The sequence below is a fragment of the Trichomycterus rosablanca genome, chromosome 1 (assembly GCF_030014385.1).
Source record: "Trichomycterus rosablanca isolate fTriRos1 chromosome 1, fTriRos1.hap1, whole genome shotgun sequence".
NCBI lineage: Eukaryota > Metazoa > Chordata > Actinopteri > Siluriformes > Trichomycteridae > Trichomycterus > Trichomycterus rosablanca.
This window is the reverse complement of record NC_085988.1, coordinates 40,265,972-40,293,859: the sequence shown is the minus strand read 5'-3', so window position 1 is coordinate 40,293,859 and position 27,888 is coordinate 40,265,972. Positions and strand designations below refer to the sequence as shown.

The 27,888-nt window shown below is 39.1% G+C and overlaps 1 protein-coding gene across 1 annotated transcript in view; it reads right to left on the bottom strand.

Annotated features, from left to right (window-relative positions):
* nell2a (neural EGFL like 2a) overlaps positions 1–27,888 on the bottom strand; it is a 152,706-nt gene that overhangs the window by 8,918 nt on the left and 115,900 nt on the right. Inside the window, exons 16-18 of the mRNA XM_063001924.1 lie at positions 4,616–4,756; positions 3,850–4,043; positions 167–343 (exon numbers count right to left, since the gene is read on the bottom strand). Of these exons, the coding sequence (XP_062857994.1) occupies positions 167–343; positions 3,850–4,043; positions 4,616–4,756 (512 nt within the window). The remainder of the gene's footprint in view (positions 1–166; positions 344–3,849; positions 4,044–4,615; positions 4,757–27,888) is intronic.

The window sequence follows — 27,888 nt, the reverse complement described above, 5'->3', positions numbered from 1 at the left end:
TCATCCTGTTTAGCACCCTAACACATCCTAACTACATCAAACTAAAGAAGCTAATTTAGGTTCTGCATGTTCTGCATGAGTACTTGCAGAAAAATTACATAGACCTGCGAAACTCCATTTGAAGGCACCTCATGTGAGTTAGTATGTGCACGTGTGTGAGTCTTACCAAACACTGGCACTGTTGGCAGTTTTCTGTCCAGGTGTCCCCGCTGGCATAGGTGAGCAGGCCGTTCTGGTGCAAACACTGAGAACTGAGGCGAGGATCACACTCCGGACAGCAGAATACATCCACAGTAGGATTGTCGCAGTCACAAACCATACGCCTGCACATCACCTGCCCCATCTGAACACAAAAACATACAATATTTACAGGTGCTGGACACAACAATAAGACATCATTACAACGAAGCCTACATTAAGGTGACTAGATCACAATAACAAACATAGCTGAACAAGTGAGTAAGAATTGGTTAATTGTTAACTGGCAGCATGTATTCTTTATAAAGCAACTCTGACAAAAAAGCATTTTGTTATGGGAGATTTCAAAGTCACATGCAGTAATTAACAAAGTTTTAGTAAGACCAAACTGGTGAATTAGTCATAAAACTGTATAATTGAGGGTAACAGCAACCATAAAATTACACCCACAGAATAAACAGTCTGTACAAAAAAATTTAACAGTTACAAATCCAATGCATAAATATACATAACTTGGTGTAGGCCAACAAAAGCTAGACCCCTGAATAATAGAAAAAAGATATATTGTCTGATGAGACAACGTATACCCAATTTCCTGTATTTGGGTGGATTTGTTTTTTTTTAAAGCTAAAGAAAACCTTTAACCCATTATCTTTGCCAATTCCTCACTCTGATAATAGATACATAGGTTTACATGGTTTGGACAACCAGCTGCTGGAAATCATTTTGCTCAACAATTGCTGGTCATGGTTGTGTAACAGCCAACAATTATAGGGCATTTTAAACCACATGCACACTTTGGTGCAAACTTCCTGATGATATTCCCATTTTCCAGTTTAATATTGTTTGCTATTTCCAGAAAAGTTAGGACATTTTGTAAAACGTAGTGAAAGGAAGAATCTGTAATTTTGTAATTATTTACCTGATAAATCTAGACAGAAATGATTTCCAATGTTTTAACTGATCATCATATTTTGTAAATGTAAACACATTTAGATTTTGAAGCCTAAAATACATGCCAAAAAAGGTGGGCATTGAAATGATGTATGACTTTCGTTTTGTATAACAGTGTTTCAATTTGCATTTCTCGATGCAGCGACGGACTGTGTTAAGTGACAATGATTTTCTGAAGTACTCCTAAGCCCATGTGGCTATATTTATCACAGTTGCATTCTGGTTTCTCATGCAATGCTGTCTGAGGGCTCAGTTGGCACGCACACTCAGTAAATGACGAAACACTAAATAAGTAATAATTATTCGCATTGAGAAATGTTCTTTTTGAACTGACTGGCAATTCTCTCTTGAGTTTGACACAAAGTGGTGAGCCATGAATCACCATTGTTTGTAAAGACTGATCTGTTGGTGGAGCCTCCTTTTATACACAGGCATGATTCCCTCACCTGTTACCAATTCACCTGCTTATTGTGGAACACTGTAACTTGAATATTCTATAAATTTTTCAAGCCTATTTTGCATCTGTCTCACCTTTTTCTGAAGTGTGTTGCAGGCATCAAATTCTAAATGTGTTTTTTATTTACAAAATACAATACAATTAATCAAGATTTCTAAAACATTGGAAATCTTTCTACTTTTGTTAGTTAAATGAAGATTCAAGCGAATTAACAAGTCTTAGTCTTTTACTAAATGTCCCAACTATTTTGGAAATGGGGTTTGTACTTGTAGAAACGATTCATTAGTGGTGTAACATAATTTTACATTTTTGGCATTTAGCAGACGCTTTTATCCAAAAGCAACTTACAGTACTGTGACAGTATACTGTTCAAGCAATTGAGGGTTAAGGGCCTTGCTCAAGGGCCCAACAGTGACAACCTGGCAGTGGTGAGGCTTGAGTCAGCAACCTTTTAATTACTAGCCCTTTTAATTACTAGCCCAGTACCTTAACCACTAGGCTACAAATCATGATAATGTCAAGCAGCTTTCATGGCCTCACGAGTCTAAACCTTCAAAGTAAGCACTGGAGTGCAGACTAAAAAGTAGATTTTCACCACCCTTATCCTTTAAAGAACTGATACATTTTCTTCCCACACAGGCTTCGAAATCTGTTTTTTAATCAAAGTTGGCACTGCTTCCTATAAATTAAAATGTTTAATGTTTCTCCTATATTCTATCCACCTCCTAATATCACAATGTATATGTTTGTGTACATATGTCATGTTTGAACTGGTTTATCATAAGTTGAGTTGACAAACTGCATTGTAAAAAGAAAGAATTGTTTGAATGATTACAAAAACAACAAGCCAGATAACCTTGATCATTCAGTGATCTGTAGATGTTGAAAATGAAAAACTTTCCACTTTTCAGATACAATTAAATGTTTGTGCCTCTGTTCAGTCAAGCACAGAAGGCCTAATTTTGACTGACAGTTTCTCTATTTTCAAATCAATTAGAATGAGTCATCCAATTAAAAATGATTTTCTTGCTCTGTCCTTCACCATGAAGAGACTAATAGAGAAACTGATTATTTTATATCTAAAAACCTATCATCTTCTGTGCTGCCATCTGATGCAAGACAAACATTTAAATTAAGTAATTACTGAACGTGACGAGAGAAATTAATGGAGGTCAGTCAGTTAAATAAAGGTATTATTCTTAAACGCCTTTAATGTGTAGGTTACATTAACAACAATTAACTGCCATCATTTGAAGAATTACTGTGTTTGACAAATAATAAATCCCTCACTTTTAAGTTAAAAACTCTTCCATAATGTAATTTAATGTAATTTAATGCTATTGTGTCGTTTCTTATATGCATAAGGACAGCATAAGGACACAATAAAGAAGTAAGGGTAAAGTGCAGGTTTTATTGACTTTTAAATGTTTTCAATTGTATTTCAGTGTTTTTATATTATATTTGTGTTATTTTCAGTGTATAAGTGTCAAAAACAACCCCATTATTTTACATTAGCCTAAAATATATGCATTAACAGGTTTCCCATACATCCTTATGGGAAAAAAAACCTTGAAACTCAATGCCTTTTAAACTCAACGCCACTCCCAGAACCAATTGATGTCGAGTTTCAAGGTACCACTGTACTTGTTATGTTTTATGCCTCCAGTGCAAATATGCACTTTAAATGTACACATATAATTGCTTTTTTTTAAATATGAACTAAAAGCATATATCTAAAAGCAGAAACAATGATTTAGAATTTAGAAAACACATTCAGGCACTACAAATTTATAACATTTTTACTTTTTGGCAAAACTGTTATTGGCAATTGCAGCTTTGACCGCAGAAATAATGAAACATTGGTTAAAGGTTCAGGCAGACACAAAAGCTTGGCATATTTATACCTGTAATCCATTTTATTTTTCATATTTACTATGGCGTTATTGTTCTCTGTGCCATGGTGATAATTAATCAACAGATTGAGATTGAGACCTATGTATTGACAAAACATGTGTTGTTACACTCATACAAACGTATGGTATGATTTTGCTTTTGATGACACTGTACACCAGAGAATCTGCTTACAATTCAAGACTTATTTACACCTAACTATCGTTTTAAGACCACAGATAAATTTGAGTTCATTTTCTACCATGTGTAGTGCCATTTGTCTATTATTTATACTCTTTCATCAAGCTACAGAAGGGCAATTGTATGTCCTCTTATTAATGCTTACTCACTTGGCATGAGCAGACCGAGCATCTGTCGTTTTCCAGGACCCAGATCTGCCCGTTGTGTTTCACCTTGCTGTCATGGATGCAGTCACCAGTACAGTTGTGTCCATGAGGACACCTGCAGTCATATCCGCCATCCAGGTTAAAACAGACGGTGTCATTGGAACAGGTACTCCTACCTGATTTGCACTCATCTAAATCTACAGAAAAGGACAGACAGAGAGAGGTGACTGGTTAATTTGCACAACACACCTATTTATACTTATTTACACCTGGGGCAAGTTCTAATAGCTAGCCCACCCTGTGCTGCTTTGCTTAAGGGTGCTGTGGAATGGATCTGACTGGCATTTTCTCCAGTCTAATTTAGTATCTGCTTTAGTGTCAGCTTTTATCTCGGTATTCTGACTGTCGACTCTAAACTGACCCTTGGTATAAGTCTGTAAATACCTGATGCCCTGTGATAGTGGTAGCCTAGTGGGTAGAGCTTTGGACTATCAATTGAAAGGTTGAGAGTTTGAATCCCAGCTCTGCCATGCAGTCACTTTTGGGCCCTTGAGCAAGGCTCTTAACCCTCTCTGCTCCAGGAGGGGGGCGAACAATGGTAAAATGGGATATTCATTCTATGGGAATTATATTCCATAATCCTTGCCTTATTCCCATTGTTTCCCTGTGGACACGGGATCCACTACAACCTGAATTAACTTTTTAAAAACTCATAATTTACACTGGTGTGAATGCAAGATTAATCACAAGTGAAATGCTCTAAATTTACCTTCACATGATTCTCCGTTGGCAGCAAACATGCCGTTGTCATGGTATCCATTGCGGCACTCACAGTGGTACCAGCCAGGTAAGTTTACACAGGTAGCCTGGCTGTCACACTCCACAAAGCCTTCAGAACACTCGTCAATATCTACAGGGAGAGATATGGGGGAAAAGGAATGTTTACAGTTAAGTAATAAACTCTTTCCTGGCAATCATGGCATAAAATTTAATCACTAGTTGTTCTTCCACATGGCTACCTTTTACAACACTGTAAAGTTTCACCCTTAAGCGCATGCAAGGATTAATCATGATAAAAGGATCAGTGATGACTCAGTGGTTAGTACTGGCTTTGCCATTCTGCCATGGCTGACACTGCACTGACTGGAATATGATAAAAATAACTCAATTGTACTGTACGGAATTAAAGGCTTATGTATTCTATCTCAATAACTGCTTGTCTTTTACTTATATTTCTCATGTTGCCCATGTCCTGTGTGTGTCGTTTTGCCTTTTACTCAACAGTCTATCTTGCCACTCTGCCACTCAGGCCTGATTTATGAAGTGCTGCAGAGATAGCTGTCTGTCCAACAGGTTCTCACATCTCTGCACATGACTATAAGAGTTCTTTTGGAGTTCTTTTGGGTTCTTTCTTACCTCCCTGACAAAAACTCTTCTTGCCTGGATGCCTAATTTGAGAGCACCGTGGTCCAGTGAAGACCTCAAGACCTTATATTGTTTTATTTGCCTATAAGCCGGACCAACCTGTCATATTGTGACATTCAGTTTTTACTTCTGCCCTATACCTGTCCTATCCACTTTCCCTGTAGCGAGTTGCTTATGTTACTGTGTCTTTCATTTGTTACTTTGTTTTTATTAATTTATTTTTATTGCTCTATCTTGATAAAATATTTGCAACCTTGATTCTATTTCTATTCTTGTAGGTGTGTGTGGATTCCCCTCACTCTTCAATAACAAGGCGTGCCCAGCCCGGCTACAGGTATGTATCTTTCACATGAGAAAGTTAAAAGTCTGTCCATTTAATTCATTTATTACATTGCCACACAAATTTTAATTCTGATTTGCTGGCAGATGTGTATTCATTTCTTATATAAGGTAAATATGTCAGCTAAAATCGGCTCTAGACCTCCTTCTTTGACTTGCATTTTTGTTCTGACAATGCAATGTAAATTGCAGGCTTTTATAGACCATAGATGTGTTTCTTTCCAAACTATGTTCAATTAATTCAAATGGCAACAGCTGGACTAGACGCATCTTAAGCACAATGAAAGCAAACAGACGCTCTTGGTCACTATTTTGAGTTTGAATACATTTGTGAGTAAGGTATTTTATCAACATCCACAACTAATTTGGTGAGTTGACATGACTGGCTTTACATACATTATTGCAAATGACTGGCTTGGATTTACAAGGACCCATTTAATCCATTATTGTATTGTGTGACCATAATTACATATCCATGACCCCCTACTTTAATTACTAAAGTGAAAGATACTGTGTAAATAGAACAATTGATGAGAATCTTCCTACCCTGCACATTACCATCCCCTTTTTACAGAGAAGCAATAAATAACAGAAATAATTCTATTAGAAAAATAAATGTGTCCATTCAGACCAATTAAGCTCTCTACAACAAAGCACAAAACCACAGTCTATTACTCAGAAATGACAGCCTCCATTTGATAGCACCCCACTCAAATGACATTTTATTTCCGATTCTATTTCATTAGACAGTAGTGGGCAAGGGCATGGGCTTGTTATTAAACAGGAGGGATGAAAACAAAGACTCTGGGAGGTTTTAGGATGATTAAATGCTCCCACTAGGGCTGTAATGGGCTCATTATGATTGCCACAGATCCATCAGCCTTTGTCATCCTGAAATTGCTTTGTTGTGTTTTGAGTGGGGGCTGTTCCTGTTGAAGCTGCCACTCTGTCCATCGTGCTGTTCCACTAAAACAGTGAGGATTATAGTGAGGATGTTGAAATGCTAGAACTATTAACACAAAATTGATGCTTCATTGTTTGTAATAATCACGATTAAATGGGGGTGCACAGCTTGAGTGAAGCACAAAGCACTTTGAGGTTTCTAAGAACTAGCCTAAGGAAGAAAAATATTATTATAATATTAATATATTATATAATATATATATATATATTTTTTTCCTATCCGATTTTGGGTTGTTTTAGGCAATCATGTATTATATTGCATCAACACTAAGGTTTGTAATGCCTTTATTTCTTTAATTATTACTTTCATTACAAGAATAGAATAATTTCTTTCATTACAAATGCAAGATCAGGATTCAAGACTGAGTATTTTTGGAAGGCATTCTGAAAGTAAATTAAAGTAAAGTTTACCCATTACAATGTCACTCATCTCTCTTTAAAAATGTAGTTATTAAATAAATAGTCTGAACAAAACATTAGCTTAAACATAGGCTTCAACAGCTAAACGGGTGATATAATCCTAAATATTTTAATTCTCTATTTCATGTCCTCTAATGTATCCAGGTTATATTCAAACCACCTCCTTATCACCTACTATTTCGTAACCCTTAAACCTTATAAATAATACACAATATATGATTTTAGGCCTGTTTTTATTCAAATCTGTAACAATTTTGAACAGGTGGCTTCCATATCTTTTTTGTCACTGAGGTGGTACCGTCTTTGTTAGCTCTTATATTTTTTAAAACATGGTAGCTGCTAAAGATTGCTCTCTGCATTGCCTATTTTGGCTGGCAGATGGGGCATGGAGGCACAGTAGTGTGTGTGATCGGTCAATCCCTCCTGATTGACAATCACCTGTGGCTCATGAGCGTTGATTCACTCCAAGTGAAAGTTCCTATATATTTATCACGGTATCGCCCGTTTATTCTTGGCAGCTTCTTTTTTGCACAAAGTGTTTTTCACTGAAGCCATGATGCAGGATTGCTCGGTCCAGTCAAGTTTTCTACTGACATGGGATGTCATAATTCTTGCAGTCTTGCAGCATTTTGGGCCATGATGGAACTGCACTGGTAGTAGCAGCGTGATATTCCTTTTCAGGACTGGAACCACCCAAAAAACAACTTTATGCATGGGAATTGCCAGTTGGTGGGGTAAGGGTTTTACTCATGCATAGCCGAGCCAGCAGGTTCTGACAGTTTTCAATCTGTTTTATTTCTGATGGCTGGTTTGTCGCAAATGGCCCAAGCAGCATGTCATATTGTGACATCCAGTTTTTACTTCCCCACAATACCAGTTCTATCCACTTTCTCTGTTGTGGATTAATAATGTTTTTTTGTGTCTTTTATTGGTTACTTGGTTTCTATTATTTTGGCCACCTCTTTTATTTGTGAAAACCAGTATTCTGTTAGTGGCTTTGTATCCACAGTATTATTCTACCTTGATTAAACATCTGCAACCTGGGATCCATTCTTACAGGTGTGTGTGGATTGGCCTCATTCTTCAATAGTGTATTTTTCTTTCACGTGTGGAAGTTAAAAGTGTATTTATTTAAATTATTTATAACATGGCCACGCAAAATTTAAATTTTGATTTGATAGCAGGTGTGTATTCATTTCTTATATAAAGTAAATATGTCAAGACCTCCTTCCTCAACTTGGCGCCTTCTACTGTGACCCCAACTGGGTAAGTGGACCGCAGATGTGATGAGATTAAATGAAATAAGATGAGCGACAATGCCAGCTAACTGTTATTAAAGTAGAATTTATTCATTCATTTAGTTTCACTAATTCCTTTATCCAGGTATGGGTCAAGGTGAATCCAGTGCCATAAAAACACTGGGCAGAAATGTACGCTGGACAGGGTGGCATTTCATTACAAGGCAACCAGCACTTACTCACACACATGTAGGGGCAATTTGGTGTAGCCAGTTTACATCCTGCATGCTTTTAAGAGGTGGGAGAAAACTGGAATACCCTGAGGATCTCCCCCCACACACAAAGACAGTGGAAGACTCTTTGAATGGAAGATTAAACCAAGGTCACCATGTTTCTGTGCGGCATCCACTTAACCAGCTGTGCCACTTTGTGCATAACAAACCCAACTGCACATCTGAGTCAACAGAAATAAACACAAGCCAAAAATCATAAACCAGACACAGCTGATGCAATCATATGGTAATTTTTTCACGTATCTATAGAGTGCTCCTAACAGAAGTGCTGTAGATAAAAACAATTATTTAAAAAGCACTTTTACTGCGCTGCTATGATGAATCCTGTCATGATCTTTGTAGGGGGGAATTTGCAGTTGGCAGGAAAAAAACGCCTTGAAATTAAAACACTGTCTGACTGCAATGCCCTCTCTCCACAAAGAAAACGTCTGAATCTGTGCCAGCTTGTCCTGAGTGCGGTGAAGTTGAAGGCAGAGAGAGCATGTTTTTATATTATTTATACCGGCATAGCATTTTGACAGCATTTTAGCAAGGGAAGCTTAGACAGCCTGAGCTAGAAAAAACCTTGGAAATTATGCATGACCTGTCCTGTAGTTCAGGTTCTAACAACAGAAATAAGACTGAGATAGAAAGGAATCAGCTTTGGCTATAAGCCGCACTGCAACTCTAGGTTGAAGTATAAATTCAAGGTTATTTGATTATAGGAAAGACTTCAAAAAGCACAGATACAGGGACACTGCATCACCATGACAACAGAAATAGATGCAATAGATCTTGTCTATTTGCCTTTTACAATACAATGATGTGTGATATAATGATGCCACTGTACTAAAAATACTCCCAAAAATGAAAGAACTCCATGTTCCACCTAGGTTAAATGGCAGAGCTTCACAATTCATCAAATGTTAACTATAATTACAACTTTTGGGTTTTAGTTTACATTACACATGTTAAGGTCTGGTCTCTACATGATTTACCTGTATGCGCCGGGATGTTGTCTGGTAGAATTAGCCAACTGCTTTTATACTATAGATGAATATAGTTTATGAATAGTTTGCCTAGTGGATTGATCTTTAGAACTGACTTTGTATGTTTATATGTTTATATGCTTTTTAGCCTGCTTTCACCCTGTTATCCAATGTTCAGGACCCCCACAGGACCACCACAGAGCAGGTATTAATTTGGTGGTGGATCATTCTCAGCACTGCAGTGACAATGACATGGTGGTGGTGTGTTAGTGTGTGTTGTGCTGGTATGAGTGGATCAGACACAGCAGTGCTGCTGGAGTTTTTAAATACTGTGTCCACTCACTGTCCACTCTATTAGACACTCCTACCTGGTTGGTTCACCTTGTAGACCATCTATTGCTGCTGTTAGAGTTGGTCATCTTCTAGACCTTCATCAGTGGCCACAGGATGCTTTTTGGTTGGTGGAATATTCTCAGTCCAGCAGTGACAGTGAGATGTTTAAATACTCCAGTAGCGCTGCTGTGTCTGATCCACTCATACCAGCACAACACACACTAACACACCACCACCATGTCAGTGTCACTGCAGTGCTGAGAATGACCCACCACCCAATTAATACCTACTCTGTGGTGGTCCTGTGGGGGTCCTGACCATTGAGGAACAGCATGAAAGGGGGCTAACAAAACATGCAGAGAAACAGATGGACTACAGTCAGTAATTGTAGAACTACAAAATGCTTCTATATGGTAAAGTGGAGCTGATAAAATGGACAGTGAGTGTAGAAACAATATATACATATTATACTATATATTTATTACATATTTACATATATATAAATAAATACCCATGAGTATATAAACAGTCACATTATTATGACCACCAGCCAATATCCAGAGTTACCACTGTGTGCAGTACAGACAGCAGCTAGACGGGCTGGGAGTGACTCAGTAAGATCCTGGTAGGTTGTCACAAGTGTCTGGAGCCATGCTGACTGCAGTACACCCCACAGCTGCTGTAGGGTGTATTGAGGAGGATCCATAAAGAGAACACGACGATCAAGGTGGTCCCAAAGATGCTTAATTGAGTTTAAGTCAGGGGAATTAGGGAGCCAGGGTAGTACTAAGAAGTCTTGGTCATGCTTTTTTATGTAATATAAACTGTATAATTGTATTTTAGTAACACTACACAGAAATATATTAAAGATACATTTAGATGAAGAAAAAATAGTTAATAAGAAAGAAAACAGTAATAAGGAAAATTTCACCAGAGTAGGTGGGTGGGTGGTAAAAAAAAGGAAAAATAACAGAAAAAGTAGAAATAAGAGACACACTGGACACCTTATCAAGAACAACAAAAACGAAAATAGCTTTTAAAGTGCAGAGTGCAGCTTCTGCCGTTCATCCTTGGTCCTATGATGTACCTTTTTTATTTGATCTTTCAGTATACAGAGGAAGCCTCACAGGACAGCTCATGAGAGCTAAAGCGGCAGAACTGAGCGACAGGATCAGCTCCTGCTGTGACACAAGGTCAGACAATCTACTTTCAGCCACAGCCTAATGATTCTGACTGAAGACGGGCATATTAGTATCCACACTGCATCTGTCAGCAAGGCATATTCTACATATGGAGGAAAATAGAAAACTGCAGATAGCTGATGAGCCAACAGATAATCATCATTTAGTACACTTGGAATACTGAGATTGAAATATTAAGTAATTATAATGTAGAGAAAAAACAGGCTGTGGGATGGCCTGATATCATCATGGCATGGTGATGAATTTTAACACAGCTCATTAAAGGGTATGCTCATTAATCCTTGCAGTTGCCAGATCTTGACCCAACTGAACACCTATGGAAAAATTTTAACTGATGTCTGGTCCACCACCATTAATGAAACATTGGGAATATCGATGGGAATATCGAGAGGAAGAAGGATGTTCTTCCAGTCTATTACAGTTTCACAGAGCTGCTCAAAGGTATGCTGAATGTGTTCTGGTGGCTCATGGTGGCCAAACATGTTAATTTCTTTATTACTTTGATTGCTATATGTCTTTCTCTAAATAATTGGATGACATTCACCTTTCCTGCATGACAGTTTGTGGCCAATGTATATACAGTAGATTGCCTAACTATGGACAGTGTCATTAGTGTTTTAGCTGCTTCTAATTTATGTCAGCACTAATGTTGAATCACACACACACACACAAACTCAGTACCCATGCACCAGAGATGGAGACTCGGGTCGCACACACAGCGACTTCAGACTCGACTCTGACTCTTTCAAATGACTCGGACTCCACTTGTGACTCGCAAAAAATTACTTGTGGACTTGTGGTCAGCAACATTAGTTACGTGTGACAATTATATATATATATACAGTGTATCACAAAAGTGAGTACACCCCTCACATTTCTGCAAATATTTCATTATATCTTTTCATGGGACAACACTATAGACATGAAACTTGGATATAACTTAGAGTAGTCAGTGTACAGCTTGTATAGCAGTGTAGATTTACTGTACTCTGAAAATAACTCAACACACAGCCATTAATGTCTAAATAGCTGGCAACATAAGTGAGTACACCACACAGTGAACATGTCCAAATTGTGCCCAAATGTGTCGTTGTCCCTCCCTGGTGTCATGTGTCAAGGTCCCAGGTGTAAATGGGGAGCAGGGCTGTTAAATTTGGTGTTTTGGGTACAATTCTCTCATACTGGCCACTGGATATTCAACATGGCACCTCATGGCAAAGAACTCTCTGAGGATGTGAGAAATAGAATTGTTGCTCTCCACAAAGATGGCCTGGGCTATAAGAAGATTGCTAACACCCTGAAACTGAGCTACAGCATGGTGGCCAAGGTCATACAGCGGTTTTCCAGGACAGGTTCCACTCGGAACAGGCTTCGCCAGGGTCGACCAAAGAAGTTGAGTCCACGTGTTCGGCGTCATATCCAGAGGTTGGCTTTAAAAAATAGACACATGAGTGCTGCCAGCATTGCTGCAGAGGTTGAAGACGTGGGAGGTCAGCCTGTCAGTGCTCAGACCATACGCCGCACACTGCATCAACTCGGTCTGCATGGTCGTCATCCCAGAAGGAAGCTGACGCACAAGAAAGCCCGCAAACAGTTTGCTGCAAACAAGCAGTCCAAGAACATGGATTACTGGAATGCCCTGTGGTCTGACGAGACCAAGATAAACTTGTTTGGCTCAGATGGTGTCCAGCATGTGTGGCGGCGCCCTGGTGAGAAGTACCAAGACAACTGTATCTTGCCTACAGTCAAGCATGGTGGTGGTAGCATCATGGTCTTGGGCTGCATGAGTGTTGCTGGCACTGGGGAGCTGCGGTTCATTGAGGGAAACATGAATTCCAACATGTACTGTGACATTCTGAAACAGAGCATGATCCCCTCCCTTAGAAAACTGGGCCTCATGGCAGTTTTCCAACAGCATAACGACCCCAAACACAACCTCCAAGATGACAACTGCCTTGCTGAGGAAGCTGAAGGTAAAGGTGATGGACTAAACCCAATTGAGCACCTGTGGCGCATCCTCAAGTGGAAGGTGGAGGAGTTCAAGGTGTCTAACATCCACCAGCTCCGTGATGTCATCATGGAGGAGTGGAAGAGGATTCCAGTAGCAACCTGTGCAGCTCTGGTGAATTCCATGCCCAGGAGGGTTAAGGCAGTGCTGGATAATAATGGTGGTCACACAAAATATTGACACTTTGGGCACAATTTGGACATGTTCACTGTGGGGTGTACTCACTTATGTTGCCAGCTATTTAGACATTAATGGCTGTGTGTTGAGTTATTTTCAGAAGACAGTAAATCTACACTGCTATACAAGTTGTACACTGACTACTCTAAGTTATATCCAAGTTTCATGTCTATAGTGTTGTCCCATGAAAAGATATAATGAAATATTTGCAGAAATGTGAGGGGTGTACTCACTTTTGTGATACACTGTATATTAGGGGTGTGCTATATGGTATCGTTCACGATAATACCGGTATAATTTTTAAAACAATACAAAAAAGCCTATATTGTAATAATAGCGATAGTCTGCGTTGTTTACGTAATGACGTCACACAGCTATGCAAATGGCGTACGTTCGTTACGTGAGTCATTTTGGCACAGCATCGAGTATGGTGGAAAGCGGCTCTGCGGTGGAGGAGCTCGTTCCAAAAACTCCAAGTCCACCATAAATTAATCTTTGGCAACCCAAACCCCAACCACCGCTTTGCCGGCAACTTTTTTGCCGAAGTATTTCTGCACGCAGGTTTACACAGGGACGCAATTCAACAGTGCACCTCCACCAAACAGTGCAGTAATACTCTTAACATTAATGTCAACCACCAACGCAGAAGTAGTACTACTGCTACTTAGTACTAATACTACTGTACTTAGTACTACTACTACTGTACTTCAATTGTGGCGCGCTACGAGTAAAGGCGCCACCGGGCTCTGCGCGTTCCAGTGTTGCCAGATTGGGCGGATTTTGTTGTGAAACAATTTAATAGCAGTTAAATAACACTTCTATTTAAAAGAAAATTTTCCGTTTTAAAAAGCTCCAGCATTGAAGAAGATTATTAAAAGTAAAGTCAATTTTCAATGCTGATTTGGCTTAATAGTGTTGGTCAGTCTGTATCATATTGTTAAAAGAAAATTAAAATTAGTTTTCCATGCATTCACGCTAGCATGTTCTGGGGTTCAATTGAGTGTCATCATTACACACAAGTTGGCAGCCAAATTAAAAAGTATTGCAAAGGAATATTTTTGAAATTCTTCCTCATAATATTAAGGTTGCTACATTTTGTTTTTTTTTACTTGTCAGGGAAAATGAAGAGAAAAAAAGCTTAGTAGTATGCGGGTCTTCGTGATGTAATTCTACATGACACTCACTGCCTGTACAGGTAAATGAGTGAGTGACCACATAAAAAAAGGTATCAGTTTCTGTGCGACCCCTGTGTGAGCAATGGTCTCTGTCAGGCCACCCCTATGGAAATTGTCTGACTCCGCCATTACATTATGTTACATTATTTTTACTGGAAAGACAAAATACAGAAAAGTGTGCGTAATTATATGTTAACTATAAAGTGTTAACTTATATTAATTCTAAATAAAAACTGAACATTATTTTTTTTTGCAATAGTGTTTTCTCGAAATAAATAAAATATTTTTCAGTGTTTTGTTATATCACCAAAAACATTGTTATCGCAAAAATAACCTGAAATATCGTGATATTATTTTAGGGCCATATCGCCCCTACTTTCTGCTTAAACTAATAACACACACATTATTCAATACATTGCATGGACTTATCATTTTCAGCAGTGATACAGTAGTAATGATCAACTGATAACCAACAAAGAAGTCATTGTTCGATTAACACAGTCTAGTTAAATGCTATTTAAATTCATTTTTAGCAGCTGACAATTGATTTTTATTAGATTTAAGGCTTACCAATACAAGGTAGGTGTACAAACTCATTTAGAAAAAGCCGCCTTTTTTATTTTGAAGTTTTTTAAAATACATTATTATTAATTATATCATGAATGATGGAACTATTGAACATTAAAACCACATACAATTGCTGTTTTTTGTACATGTGGATCTATCTGCTTGTTGCATTATAATTATTATAATTATTATTTTACAAAACATGGCGGCATTGTGGCTCGGTGGGTAGCACTGTCGCCTCACAGCAAGAAGGTCCTGGGTTTGATTTCCATGTAAAAAGGTTTGTGTCCTTTCTGTGTTTGCATGTTTTTCCCATGTCTACGTGGGGAGCTCCGGTTTCCTCTCACAGTCCAAAGACGAGCAAGTGAGGTGAACTGGAGACACATAATTGTCTATGACCGTGTTTGACATTAAAGACTTAAACTGATGAGTCTTGTGTAAAAAGTGGCTCTCTGTCCTGTCATCAATGTAACCAAAGTGTGTAAAACATGACATTAAAATCCTAATAAATGAATAAATAAATACTTCGTAGCTCATCTTTATGCTGGTAAACTTCTCTACTGGCAAACGTTTCCATTGCTATCTGGTATGTACCAGCATGCCTCTGAACGTTTGGTGGGGGGGGAACGTTGAGGCAACAATCGGGGGAACGTTCGTTGGGAAACATTGAGGGAACGTTCGGGGGGAACGTTGGGGGAACGTTTGTGAAGGAACGTTGGGCGAACGTTCATGGGGGAACGTTGGGGGAACGTTCGTGGGGGAACGTTGAGGGAACGTTCGTGGCGGAACGTTGGGGGAACGTTCGTGTGGAAACTTTGGGGGAACGTTCGGGGGGAACGTTGGGGGAACGTTCGTGAAGGAACGTTGGGGGAACGTTCGTGAAGGAACGTTGAGGGAACGTTTGTGTGGAAACGTTGGGGGAACATTTGTGTGGAAATGTTGGGGGAACGTTCGGGGGGAACATTGGGGGAACGTTTGTGAAGGAACATTGAGGAAACATTCGTGGGGGAACATTGGGGGAACGTTCATGTGGAAACGTTGGGGGAACGTTCGGGGGGAACGTTTGGGGAACGTTCGGGGGAAACGTTGGGGGAACGTTCGAGAAGAAACGTTGAGGGAACGTTCGTTGGGGAACGTTCGTTGGGGAACGTTGGGGGAATGTTCGGGGGGAACGTTGGGGGAACATTTGTGGGGAAACATTGGGGGAATGTTCGTGTGGAAACGTTGGGGGAACGTTCGGGGGAACGTTAGGGGAATGTTCGTGGGGGAACGTTTGGGGAACGTTCGGGGGGAACGTTGGGGGAACGTTCGTGGGGAAACATTGGGGGAACGTTCGTGTGGAAACGTTGGGGGAACGTTCGGGGGAACGTTAGGGGAACGTTCGGGGGGGAACGTTGAGGGAACGTTCGGGGGGAACGTTTGGGGAAGGTTCGGGGGGAACGTTGGGGGAACGTTCGTGGGGGAACGTTGAGGGAACGTTCATGTGGAAACGTTGGGGGAACGTTCGGGGGGGACCGTTGGGGGAATGTTCGGGGGGGGGAACGTTGGGGGAACGTTCGTGAAGGAACGTTGAGGGAACCACCCAAACGTTTTCTCAACAGTCCACCCAACCATTCCCTCAACAAGAAAATTAGTCGTTATTCGTTTCAAAAACCAATATAAATATACAAGCGCATGCACGCGCTGACATGCATGTACTTACTTCATATACAGTGTAAATCATGCAAGTGTTGAGAAAGTAATAATAACGTAACGGTGCGTCTCCTGTTGTTCTGACTTGTGTGTTTGTATATGTGATGTGCATATATCTGTAAAAAACAAACATTATGGGGAGTGATTTCTGTACTGGATGTTGTACATGGTCATGTTACTGGATGATCGCCCGAAGTCGTCATTTATTTATTCATCTTCTTTTTATAGTATTTCTTGTTGTCGGCCAATAAACAACCAAAAATTAATAAAATTGCATGAACTAACTCTGCAGTAAACAAGGAGCAAACAGCAATTAAACAACAAATAAAGCTGTTAAATAATAATAAAGTGCATGAAGCAGAACGCTGATTAAAATGCATTAAATGTTGTAATAGTTACACAGTAACATGTACGATTAGTTATACCAGTATTACAGAACTGAGTTCTATACAGTAAAAGAAAATATTAATGTAAATGTTGTGGCGACGGAGATGTAAAATAATTCAAAGTCCAAACATGTGAGGGGGGTTTAACGAGAATGCTACTTTTAATACCACACAAGCTCAGTGCAAAACAACAGAAGAACATGAGCACAGCCGGAAACGATAAATTCTGATACCTTCCCTACACACTCGCTCCCTGCACCCTATAGTGCACTTAACATTCTTAAAGGGCCAGACAATATATTTGTAATTCACATTACACGACAGGAGATACCTTAGAAACAACTTTCTTTTTCTTAGAATAGCTCTTTTTTTTTTTTTAAGTAAAAATAGTTCTTGTGTGAAGCTTCCCCAGCATGAATTTTAATAAAAATGCCTGTAAAAAAATTGGAACATGTAGCTTTGACTCAGAAGTGTCTTTTTGTTATTACCTTATGGGATAAAAAAAATATTGAGATATATATCGTATATCGCCGTTCAGTGAAAAAATATCGAGATATTATTTTTTATCCATATCGCTCAGCCCTAACATATATATATATATATATATATACAGGGGTTGGACAAAATAACTGAAACACCTGTCATTTTAGTGTGGGAGGTTTCATGGCTAAATTGGACCAGTCTGGTGGCCAATCTTCATTAATTGCACATTGCACCAGTAAGAGCAGAGTGTGAAGGTTCAATTAGCAGGGTAAGAGCACAGTTTTGCTCAAAATATTGCAATGCACAATAGAGGACAAATTGTTGGTGCACGTCTTGCTGGCGCATCTGTGACCAAGACAGCAAGTCTTTGTGATGTATCAAGAGCCACGGTATCCAGGGTAATGTCAGCATACCACCAAGAAGGACAAACCACATCCAACAGGATTAACTGTGGACGCAAGAGGAAGCTGTCTGAAAGGGATGTTCGGGTGCTAACCCGGATTGTATCCAAAAAACATAAAACCACGGCTGCCCAAATCACGGCAGAATTAAATGTGCACCTCAACTCTCCTGTTTCCACCAGAACTGTCCGTCGGGAGCTCCACAGGGTCAATATACACGGCCGGGCTGCTATAGCCAAACCTTTGGTCACTCGTGCCAATGCCAAACGTCGGTTTCAATGGTGCAAGGAGCGCAAATCTTGGGCTGTGGACAATGTGAAACATGTATTGTTCTCTGATGAGTCCACCTTTACTGTTTTCCCCACATCCGGGAGAGTTACGGTGTGGAGAAGCCCCAAAGAAGCGTACCACCCAGACTGTTGCATGCCCAGAGTGAAGCATGGGGGTGGATCAGTGATGGTTTGGGCTGCCATATCATGGCATTCCCTTGGCCCAATACTTGTGCTAGATGGGCGCGTCACTGCCAAGGACTACCGAACCATTCTGGAGGACCATGTGCATCCAATGGCGGTGCCGTGTATCAGGATGACAATGCACCAATACACACAGCAAGACTGGTGAAAGATTGGTTTGATGAACATGAAAGTGAAGTTGAACATCTCCCATGGCCTGCACAGTCACCAGATCTAAATATTATTGAGCCACTTTGGGGTGTTTTGGAGAAGCGAGTCAGGAAACGTTTTCCTCCACCAGCATCACGTAGTGACCTGGCCACTATCCTGCAAGAAGAATGGCTTAAAATCCCTCTGACCACTGTGCAGGACTTGTATATGTCATTTCCAAGACAAATTGACGCTGTATTGGCCGCAAAAGGAGGCCCTACACCATACTAATAAATTATTGTGGTCTAAAACCAGGTGTTTCAGTTATTTTGTCCAACCCCTGTATATATATATACATATATATGTATGATCCAACATCATTCTGATCGTGTCATTTTCTGCTCTCTAATAACGCTCCAGCCGTAGTGATGAAGCGTTGCTCCCTACTCCCTCCTTTGAATATGAATCTCACTTAAAATGGTGGAATACGTAGTGCACTTCACAGTAACAGATAATGTGAATGAAACGCTCCTACAGAATTGGTGCTAATGATTGAAAAAAACGCTATGCACGAGAAACACCTAACTAGACCGTCTTAAATTTGCCCTAACACTTTTCACACACTCTCTAATAAGTAGTGTGCTGCATTTAGGACACAGCCAAAGTGTTGCTTGGATCATTTCTAAGACAGAGTCCTGCAAACACACTACAAAAACCTGCAAATGTAGACACACAGGCCTTTTGTGCAAAAATTTTAATTAGGTTCTGCCAAACAAGCATGATAATGTGCAAATACATGCCTGTGTGTACATGACGCATCATCTAAACAATAAAAGCTGCAAAGTGTGATTTTTGCACTTAAACATTACACTTGTACAACACAAGTATCCAAAAAGCAAGGGGCACAAACAAAGAATAATAGCACCTAGCAAAAAACATAACTAACAATCCTAACTAGATTAGAGGAGGATTAGAGAACCTTTTTTATTCTTACACTAACTTTATTATAAATGGCATGACCTTTAGAAACTTCCTCATATATTCATCTGTGTCACTTGCAGTCAGTTTTAAGACTTTAGGGGACTCTCTCCCTCTGTGATACCATGTCTATTATTCAGTGTGAGTAACTGGAGGAGCTTCTGAATGGGACTTTAATGAGGTGCATTTGCACAGAGCATCTCTTTCGGTCCAAGCCATTATTAAAGCAAGTAATTACACAGATCTCCTGCAAAATCAGCACCAATCTATACAGGGAAAAGAGCAGTCTCTACATTTCCCAGTCAATAACAGAGTAACAGAGTAAGAATTACCACCAGACTGGTTCTGGTCCCGAGTGCAAAGGCTGGACAGAATAACGATGAATTAAAGGTAGCTGTTTAATTATGTGTATATATACACACAAAACCTATTTCCAGAAAAGTTGGGACACTTTCTAAAAATGCAATAAAAGCAGAAATCTGTAATCTGTTAATTTACTTGAATCTTTACTTAACAGACAAAAGGGCAAAGAAAAAATGTTTTAGTGTTTTCAATCACATTTAGAATTAACAAATTTAGAAACTGATGCCTGCAACACACTCAAAAAAGCTGATACAGTAATATGTTTACCACTGGACCACATCACCTACTCTTTGAATTATACTTTTTAAGTACATACATTGTTGCAGTTTTGCAAAAGGAATTTTTGACTATTCAGTGCTCGGTGTTGTTGGCATTGTCTAATTCGCCTCATGATGCGTTAAACATTGTCAATAGGAGTCAGATCTGGACCGCATACACACAAAGCCATACTGTTCTAACTTGTGTAGAATGAAACCTGCCATTATCATGCTAAGTTGAAAAAAGAGAAGTCATGGACTCTTCTCCACACTGAACTACTCTCCCCTAGTTCCTTACTGCTATTAGGAAAAAGTGCTAAGTTAAACCACCACCATGGACAGTCCAACAGACCCACCAGTTGACTGGCACACGGTCAAAGAAGAATGTAAAAGAAGCCACTTGACGTCTGTTCGTTGAATTGATTTAGCCAAAATATCTGATTGCTGCAAAAGGGTTTTCAAGAAAGTAAAAGCAGGTATCAATGTGTACAGTGCATTGTTCAGCAAAATCAAAAAGATCTTCTATGTTTTGCAAGGAAGGAAGAACGCACACTTGCCAACTACCTTACTGAATATGATTATTGACTCAGCACTGCACTTGACTCCAGACTTCTCTTAAATAGCCCTAGAATCGGGTGCTGTGCATTAGCACTCATTAGCGCTACAGCTTTTGGAATATGTAGTCCGTTTGGAACTATGCCAGGCCTACCTATGCTTTCTGCCAAGAAATAAAGCAGAAAAAGTTAATCATCCTATTACACTCATGCCCACACACAGAAAAAGAGATGCTAATGTTTAAGTCAAAGTTTACACACATTTAAAACAGATTTAAATTTAATGTCAGTCTTGGGAATTTCAATTATGTATTTGTTTATTATTTGTCTGAAAGCTCTTTTCTATGTTTTTGTAGGTTTACTGCTAATATGGTAGGGTTAAAATTCAATACTTATTCTATACCTCAAATTCTATAAATAATTAATTTGATGGTGTAGACTAGTTTAACCATAACCATTACAAAGTACATGAAAAAGTGGTAGTTTGCCAGGGTCGGAAAGAAAACCCTAAACTGTTCCCTTATACACCCAATACAGTAGTTCAAAAAGGTCTGTAGTGAATTAAGGCTGCTGAAACATGGATGACATACAAGTAAGTGTGCGTAAGTGTTTAACCTAAGCTCCAAGGTCCTCCAAGGAAACAATTCTGAATTATTCATTAATTTACTCTAGTGATAATGAAAAAGAACATCTATGTTATGCCTCAGCAAAATGTAATACACTTGGTTAAACTGCACTTCATGGAAATTCTTTAAATAAATTATGTCTTTAATAAAGTAAAAGTTCTCTTGTTTACAATTAGTTCAATTAAATTGAGTCATACATCACTAAAGCTTGCCAGCAGCACTGATGTGAATTAGTTGGTCACAGTAGGGATTCCCAGTGGTTGTTTGACACAATTGGGTAATGCATACTGGGTATTGTAGAGCCTAAACAATAACTGGTAAGAACAAAAATTGTTCTGGCTGAGAGAAAACAATGCTGCACAATAACAACATTTTGTACATTTATATCTGAACTAGGTCATTTTTAGTTTTTTAGTTGCCAATTTATTGTTAGCAATTACTGTAACTAATGTTTTCATAGTCTTACTGTTTGCCACCCATTCACTATAAGGCCTAATGTATGTAACAACTGTCTAGCTATAACAGCCACCAGTATTCTTTGAATGCTTTCCACAAAGTTTTGCAGTGTGACAGTGGAAATTAGGGAGTAATCAGACCCAGGAATATTTATGAGGTCATGCACAAAACAATCATAATCACCATTGCAATTCAATCCAAATATGGCCAAGAAGGAGGTAGGGAGGTCTTGAAAAGTCAGAGCTCTGTGCAAATCTAGCCACATCTGTTTCATCTTATTAACATTTACTGAGCTGACATGTTGAAAATATGGCATGGCCACATCTGCTTGGGAGTACTTTGGAAACCTGTGGTCACTTAACACAGTCTGCCGATGCATCAAGAAATAAGACAAAGAAAAAGCCTTTGAGCCAGAGCTCATCTCAGATGGACCTAATGACAGTGGAGGTGTGTGCTGTGGTCAGATAAGTTATTTTTAGGAAAACATACCAAATATAAGCAGGTCCATCCAGACTGTTATCAGCAATTGGTACAAAAGTCACATGAGTGACTTGCATATGTGTAAAGGAACATATAGGCATATATTGTTGACATATGCTGCTATCAAGCCATGTCTTTTCTTAGGACTTCCATGATCATATCAGCAAGGCAATGACAGCCATAATTTTGCATGCACTGCAACAGCAATGTTTTGTAGACAACATGTGTGTGTGTGTATGTGTGTGTGTGTGTGTGTGCTTGACTGACAGACCAGATCTGTCTCCTATTGAAAATCAGACAACAGTGACCACAAACTGCTGAGCAGCTGAAGTCTTGTATCAAGCAAAAAACTGCAAAACTGCCACAATTAGTGTCCTCTGATTTAAAACCAAGTGTAATTAATTGGAAAGTTGATGTATAACAGTGGTAAACATGCGCCTGTCTCAGCTTTCTTTGAGTGTGATGTAGGCATCAAAACATTGAAAATCTCTTTTATACCTTTGTCAGTTAAAAGGTTCAAGACAATGAACTTTTTACTAAATTAATTACTAAACATTTATTAACATTTGCTGAGCTGACATGTTGAAAATATGGCATCCTAAAAGAGTGCCACATTAAAAGTCAGTGAACATCAGTATGACCCTTGTTTAGTGACAATGTTTGTCAGTGGAGACTTATTAGTGCGTGATTGATTTTACACACTTGTAACAATGGGTGTTACTAAAATAGATAAACACTGAGTGTTGTCAATATGGTTTGGCTGTACAGTGTATGTCTTGGCTAATTCTACTAGATTTAAATATACATTATATGATAAAAAGCACATGGTTTCACAAGTTGCCAGGTTTGCAATTTTTCCACCAAATTGGGCTTGTTTGAAAATAAATTAAATAAATTATTTCTCATTCTTTCTCATTCTTTGTCTAATGTTTTATTTAATTAACTAAATGTATTTAGTGACACATACAATAACAGACTAAGGCATTAAAACAAACAGCTCTGCTGTACAATTCTGAGTTTCCACTTATTTTGTTCTGTAGGCACAGCACTATAGGGTGCAGGCTTTGCATTATATAGTGCACCATGCATCATTACCCAAGCACAAGATTGCTGCACTGCATTACAAGGGTCCTACACACTTATGTGTGCCTATGTGAATGTGTATGTATATGTGTGTGTTGAATAAACCAATTTTCTGAAGGGATTCAAGCTTGAATAGTGGTTGTGGCTACAGAATAACACCTGGAAACATGATGTCAGAGGCTCAAAGCAGAAGGTTTGTATGGAAGCCCATTTTAGTTGTTTGCAACTGTGCTCTGCAATAGATTACTTTATTATTCCCTGTCAGACTGGTCTCAGATACTTCATATTCTAGGTGTTTTTGTGATAGAGGACAGTAAGTTACGACTCTTGTTTAGAACAAAGAATTTTCCACATGTAAGGGGGCACTAATATTCTTTAGGATGATGCACAGCTATAAAATTGTAATGATTTAAGATCAAGCAGAGTACAGGTCAAGCACAGTGGTGGAAAGGATTGTACCCTAGTTTATATTACAGTGTGAACCATACATCCATCATTTATGTAATCAGCATTAAAACACTTGAAGTACAAAACACATTTCTAGAAAAGTTGATACATTAAGTAAAATGCAATAAAAACAATAATCTAAGATTTGTTCATTCTCTTACAACCTTTATTTATCTGAAAAAGTGTTTTTTATCAACCAAGTTAATAAGGTTAACTTTACAATTGAACTTTAAAACTTAGATCTTTAGAATGTAATGCCTGCAACACACTTAAAAAAGCTGAGATAGAGTCAACTTTACCACTGTGTTTCATCATCTTTCTTTTTAAGTACAGTTTTTAATAGTTTGGGAACTGAGGATACTAATTGTTTCAGTTTTGCAAGTGGAATTTATGCCCATTCTTGCTTGATACAAAGACTTCAGCTACTCATAAAAAAGAGTAAGTAAACCGGACCAATTATATCACTGTGCCTTCATCTGACAGGGGTAAAACTAAAAAATAGAACGTGGTGGCATCAACTAGAAAAATGACTAAAAGGCAGCCTGATTAATTTAATTACGCTCTTTCCTTGCTTGATACAGACAAGAGAATGTCATTGTCTAAGTTTTACTTTTTTCTTAGAAATGGTTTTAAAAAAAACAACACTTTTTCTTACTCAGGCATTACAGTTTTTTTCTCCTAAAAAACAAACCAAAAGTGACTGTTACCCTTTAATCCACGAGATTAGAAAGATACAAAGGAGTGAACTGTAAAACACATTTAATGAGGCTTATTCCTATTGCTTGATCATTAGTGTTTTTTTCTTCTTCTTCCCTGTTAACTCGTTTAAGCATAATAACTTATTCTGCTTGTCCATCTCCTCTCCTCCCATCCCTATTCCATTTTCTGTCTCTAGAAAATCCACGAGTCCCGAGAGTGCTCCTAAAAACCAGTGCAAAACAGCATAGAGTGACCAAGGTCAAAAGCGTTTCCATGTTCACTCGTCTCATCAACCCTAATCTCACAGCATCCTCTCTCAGTTATGCATTCACTAAACCATCTGCCCAGCTAATAGAGAAGAAAATGCCTCTCTGATCTTTCTCTGCTGGAAAGAGTTTTCTTAGGAGAGTTTACTTAAAAAAAACCTCAAAAGCCCCTCTGAATGCTTTTTACACAAGTGACAGTCAAAATGATTTGGTTTAATTACTGAGCACAATTTCTGTCGCTGCAGGAGGCTGGAAGGCATCGATGCACCCCACTGCATCAAAAGCATAACTAAACAATGGCACACAGCATGGATAATGCATACAGTGATGCATGGTTGACATTTTCTATTGCGCTATGTATTTAATTTGCTGTGTGCATGACTGTTTCTCCATTAATTCGTTGTGTTCAGATTCTATTCTTCAACTTAACTAATGAATATACGTAGAATAGAATGACTTTACATATACATATACACCGATCAGCCATAACATTAAAACCACCTCCTGGTTTCTACACACACTGTCCATTTTATCAGCTCCACTTACCATATAGAAGCACTTTGTAGTTCTACAATTACTGACTGTAGTCAATTTATACCATCTCTACATACCTTTTAGTCTGCTTTCACCCTGTTCTTCAATGGTCAGGACCCCCACAGGACCACCACAGAGCAGGTATTATTTAGGTGGTGGATCATTCTCAGCACTGCAGTGACACTGACATGGTGGTGGTGTGTTAGTGTGTGTTGTGCTGGTATGAGTGGATAAGACACAGCAATGCTAATGCAGTTTTTAAACACCTCACTGTCATTGCTGGACTAAGAATAGTCCACCAACCAAAAATATCCAGCCAACAGTGCCCCGTGGGCAGCGTCCTGTAACCACTGATGAAGGTCTAGAAGATGACCAACTCAAACAGCAGCAATAGATGAGTGATCATCTCTGACTTTTCATCTACAAGGTGGACCAACTAGGTAGGAATGTCTAATACAGTGGACAGTGAGTGGACACGGTATTTAAAAACTCCAGCAGCACTGCTGTGTCTGATCCACTCATAGCAGCACAACACACACTAACACACCACCACCATGTCAGTGTCACTGCAGTGCTGAGAATGATCCACCACCTAAATAATACCTGCTCTGTGGTGGTCCTGTGGGGGTCATGACCATTGAAGAACAGGGTGAAAGCTTGCTAAAAAGGTATGTAGAGAAATAGATGGACTACAGTCAGTAATTGTAGAAGTACAAAGTGCTTCTATATGGTAAGTGGAGCTGATAAAATGGACAGTGTGTGTAGAAACAAGGAGGTGTTTTTTATGTTATGGTTGATCGGTGTATACACGTGTACAGTGTCCAAGTATCAGGTCAGGGCAGGCCTTTAACCCTCATGGATTGGCACAATTTATTCTAAGGTACCAGATAATTAAACAATTTAATAAAATAACCTGTAATAGCACCAGCAATCACCAGTCCAATAGACTGCACATCGTAAAGTTTATGGAACTACAAATGATATCTGGACTGATGCGGCAAGTAAGATTTGAAGCAAGAACCCTGCAGTCACTCGAAAAGAGTTGCAGTATAAAATAAATACACTGCCTGGTCAAAAAAAAAGTTCCACCACCTGGATTTAACTAAGCAAATAGATAAGAGCCTCCCATTGGATAATTACTGCATGGGTGATTATGTTTCAGCTGGCAACAAGTTATTTAACCCTAACTGACGCAGTGAGTAGCTTCTCATTTGTTAAACAACCATGTGGAAAGACACATCCTGTGGTCGTGGAAAAGATGTTAATCTGTTTTAGAAGGGTCAAATTATTAGCATGCATCAAGCAGAGAAAACGTCTAAGGAGATTGCTGAAACTACTAAAATCGGGTTAAGAACTGTCCAACGCATTATTAAAAAGTGGGAGGACAGTGGGGAAACATCATCTTTGAGGAAGGAATGTGGTTCGGAAAAAAATCTTGAATGATCGTGATCGGCGATCACTTAAACGTTTGGTGAAATCAAATGGTAGAAAACCTACAGTAGAACTCAGGGAAATGTTTAATAGTGAAAGTAAGAGCATTTCCACACGCATAATTCAAAGGGAACTCAAGGGATTGGGAATAAACAGCTGTGTAGCCTTAAGAAAACCACTTATCAGTGAGGCTAACCGGCGAAAACGGCTTCAATTTGCTAGGGAGCATAAAGATTGGACTCTGGAGCAATGGAAGAAGGTCATGTGGTCTGATGAGTCCAGATTTACCCTGTTCCAGAGTGATGGGCGCATCAGGGTAAGAAGAGAGGCGGCTGAAGTGATGCACCCATCATGCCTAGTGCCTACCGTACAAGCCTGTGGGGGCAGTGCTATGATCTGGGGTTGCTGCAGTCGGTCAGCTCTAGGTTCAGCAACGTTATGTGCCCAAAGAATGAGGTCAGCTAACTACCTGAATATACTGAACGACCAGGTTATTCCATCAATGGATTTTTTCTTCCCTGATGGCACGGGCATATTCCAAGATGACAATGCCAGGATTCATCGGGCTCAAATTGTGAAAGAGTGGTTCAGGGAGCATGAGACATCATTTTCACACCATGGATTGGCCACCACAGACTCCAGACCTGAACCCCATTGAGGATCTTTGGGATGTGCTGGAGAAGACTTTGTGCAGTGGTCCAAATCTCCCATCATCAATACAAGATCTTGGGGAAAAATTAATACAACTCTGGACAAAAATAAATGTTGTGACATTGCAAAAGCTTGTGGAAACGATGCCACAGCAAATAACGTAATCAAAACTAAAGGCGGTCCAACTAAATATTAGAGTGTGTGACCTTTTTTTGGCCAGGCAGTGTAGATACCAACTTGATTTTCAATTCATTTCACTTTCACTCTTTTAAAGGAGTTGTCACAATTGTCACAAATGTAAAACGTTGGCATAGTTATTTTACACATTAAGGTAAATTACAGTTTATTTCCCCCAGCTTTATGTCCAAACCACTGTGTGACTGTCGGTGTATATCTATTTTTTATTTAATAATAGGTAGACCCTTCATTATTTTGATGTGACAAACTCTGGCTATCCTTCCAAAAAGTTAAGACAATCCCATACTACATCAACGTTATGAATAGCAGTGAATTTCTTGGATATATGAGAAGCTGTACCATTTTGT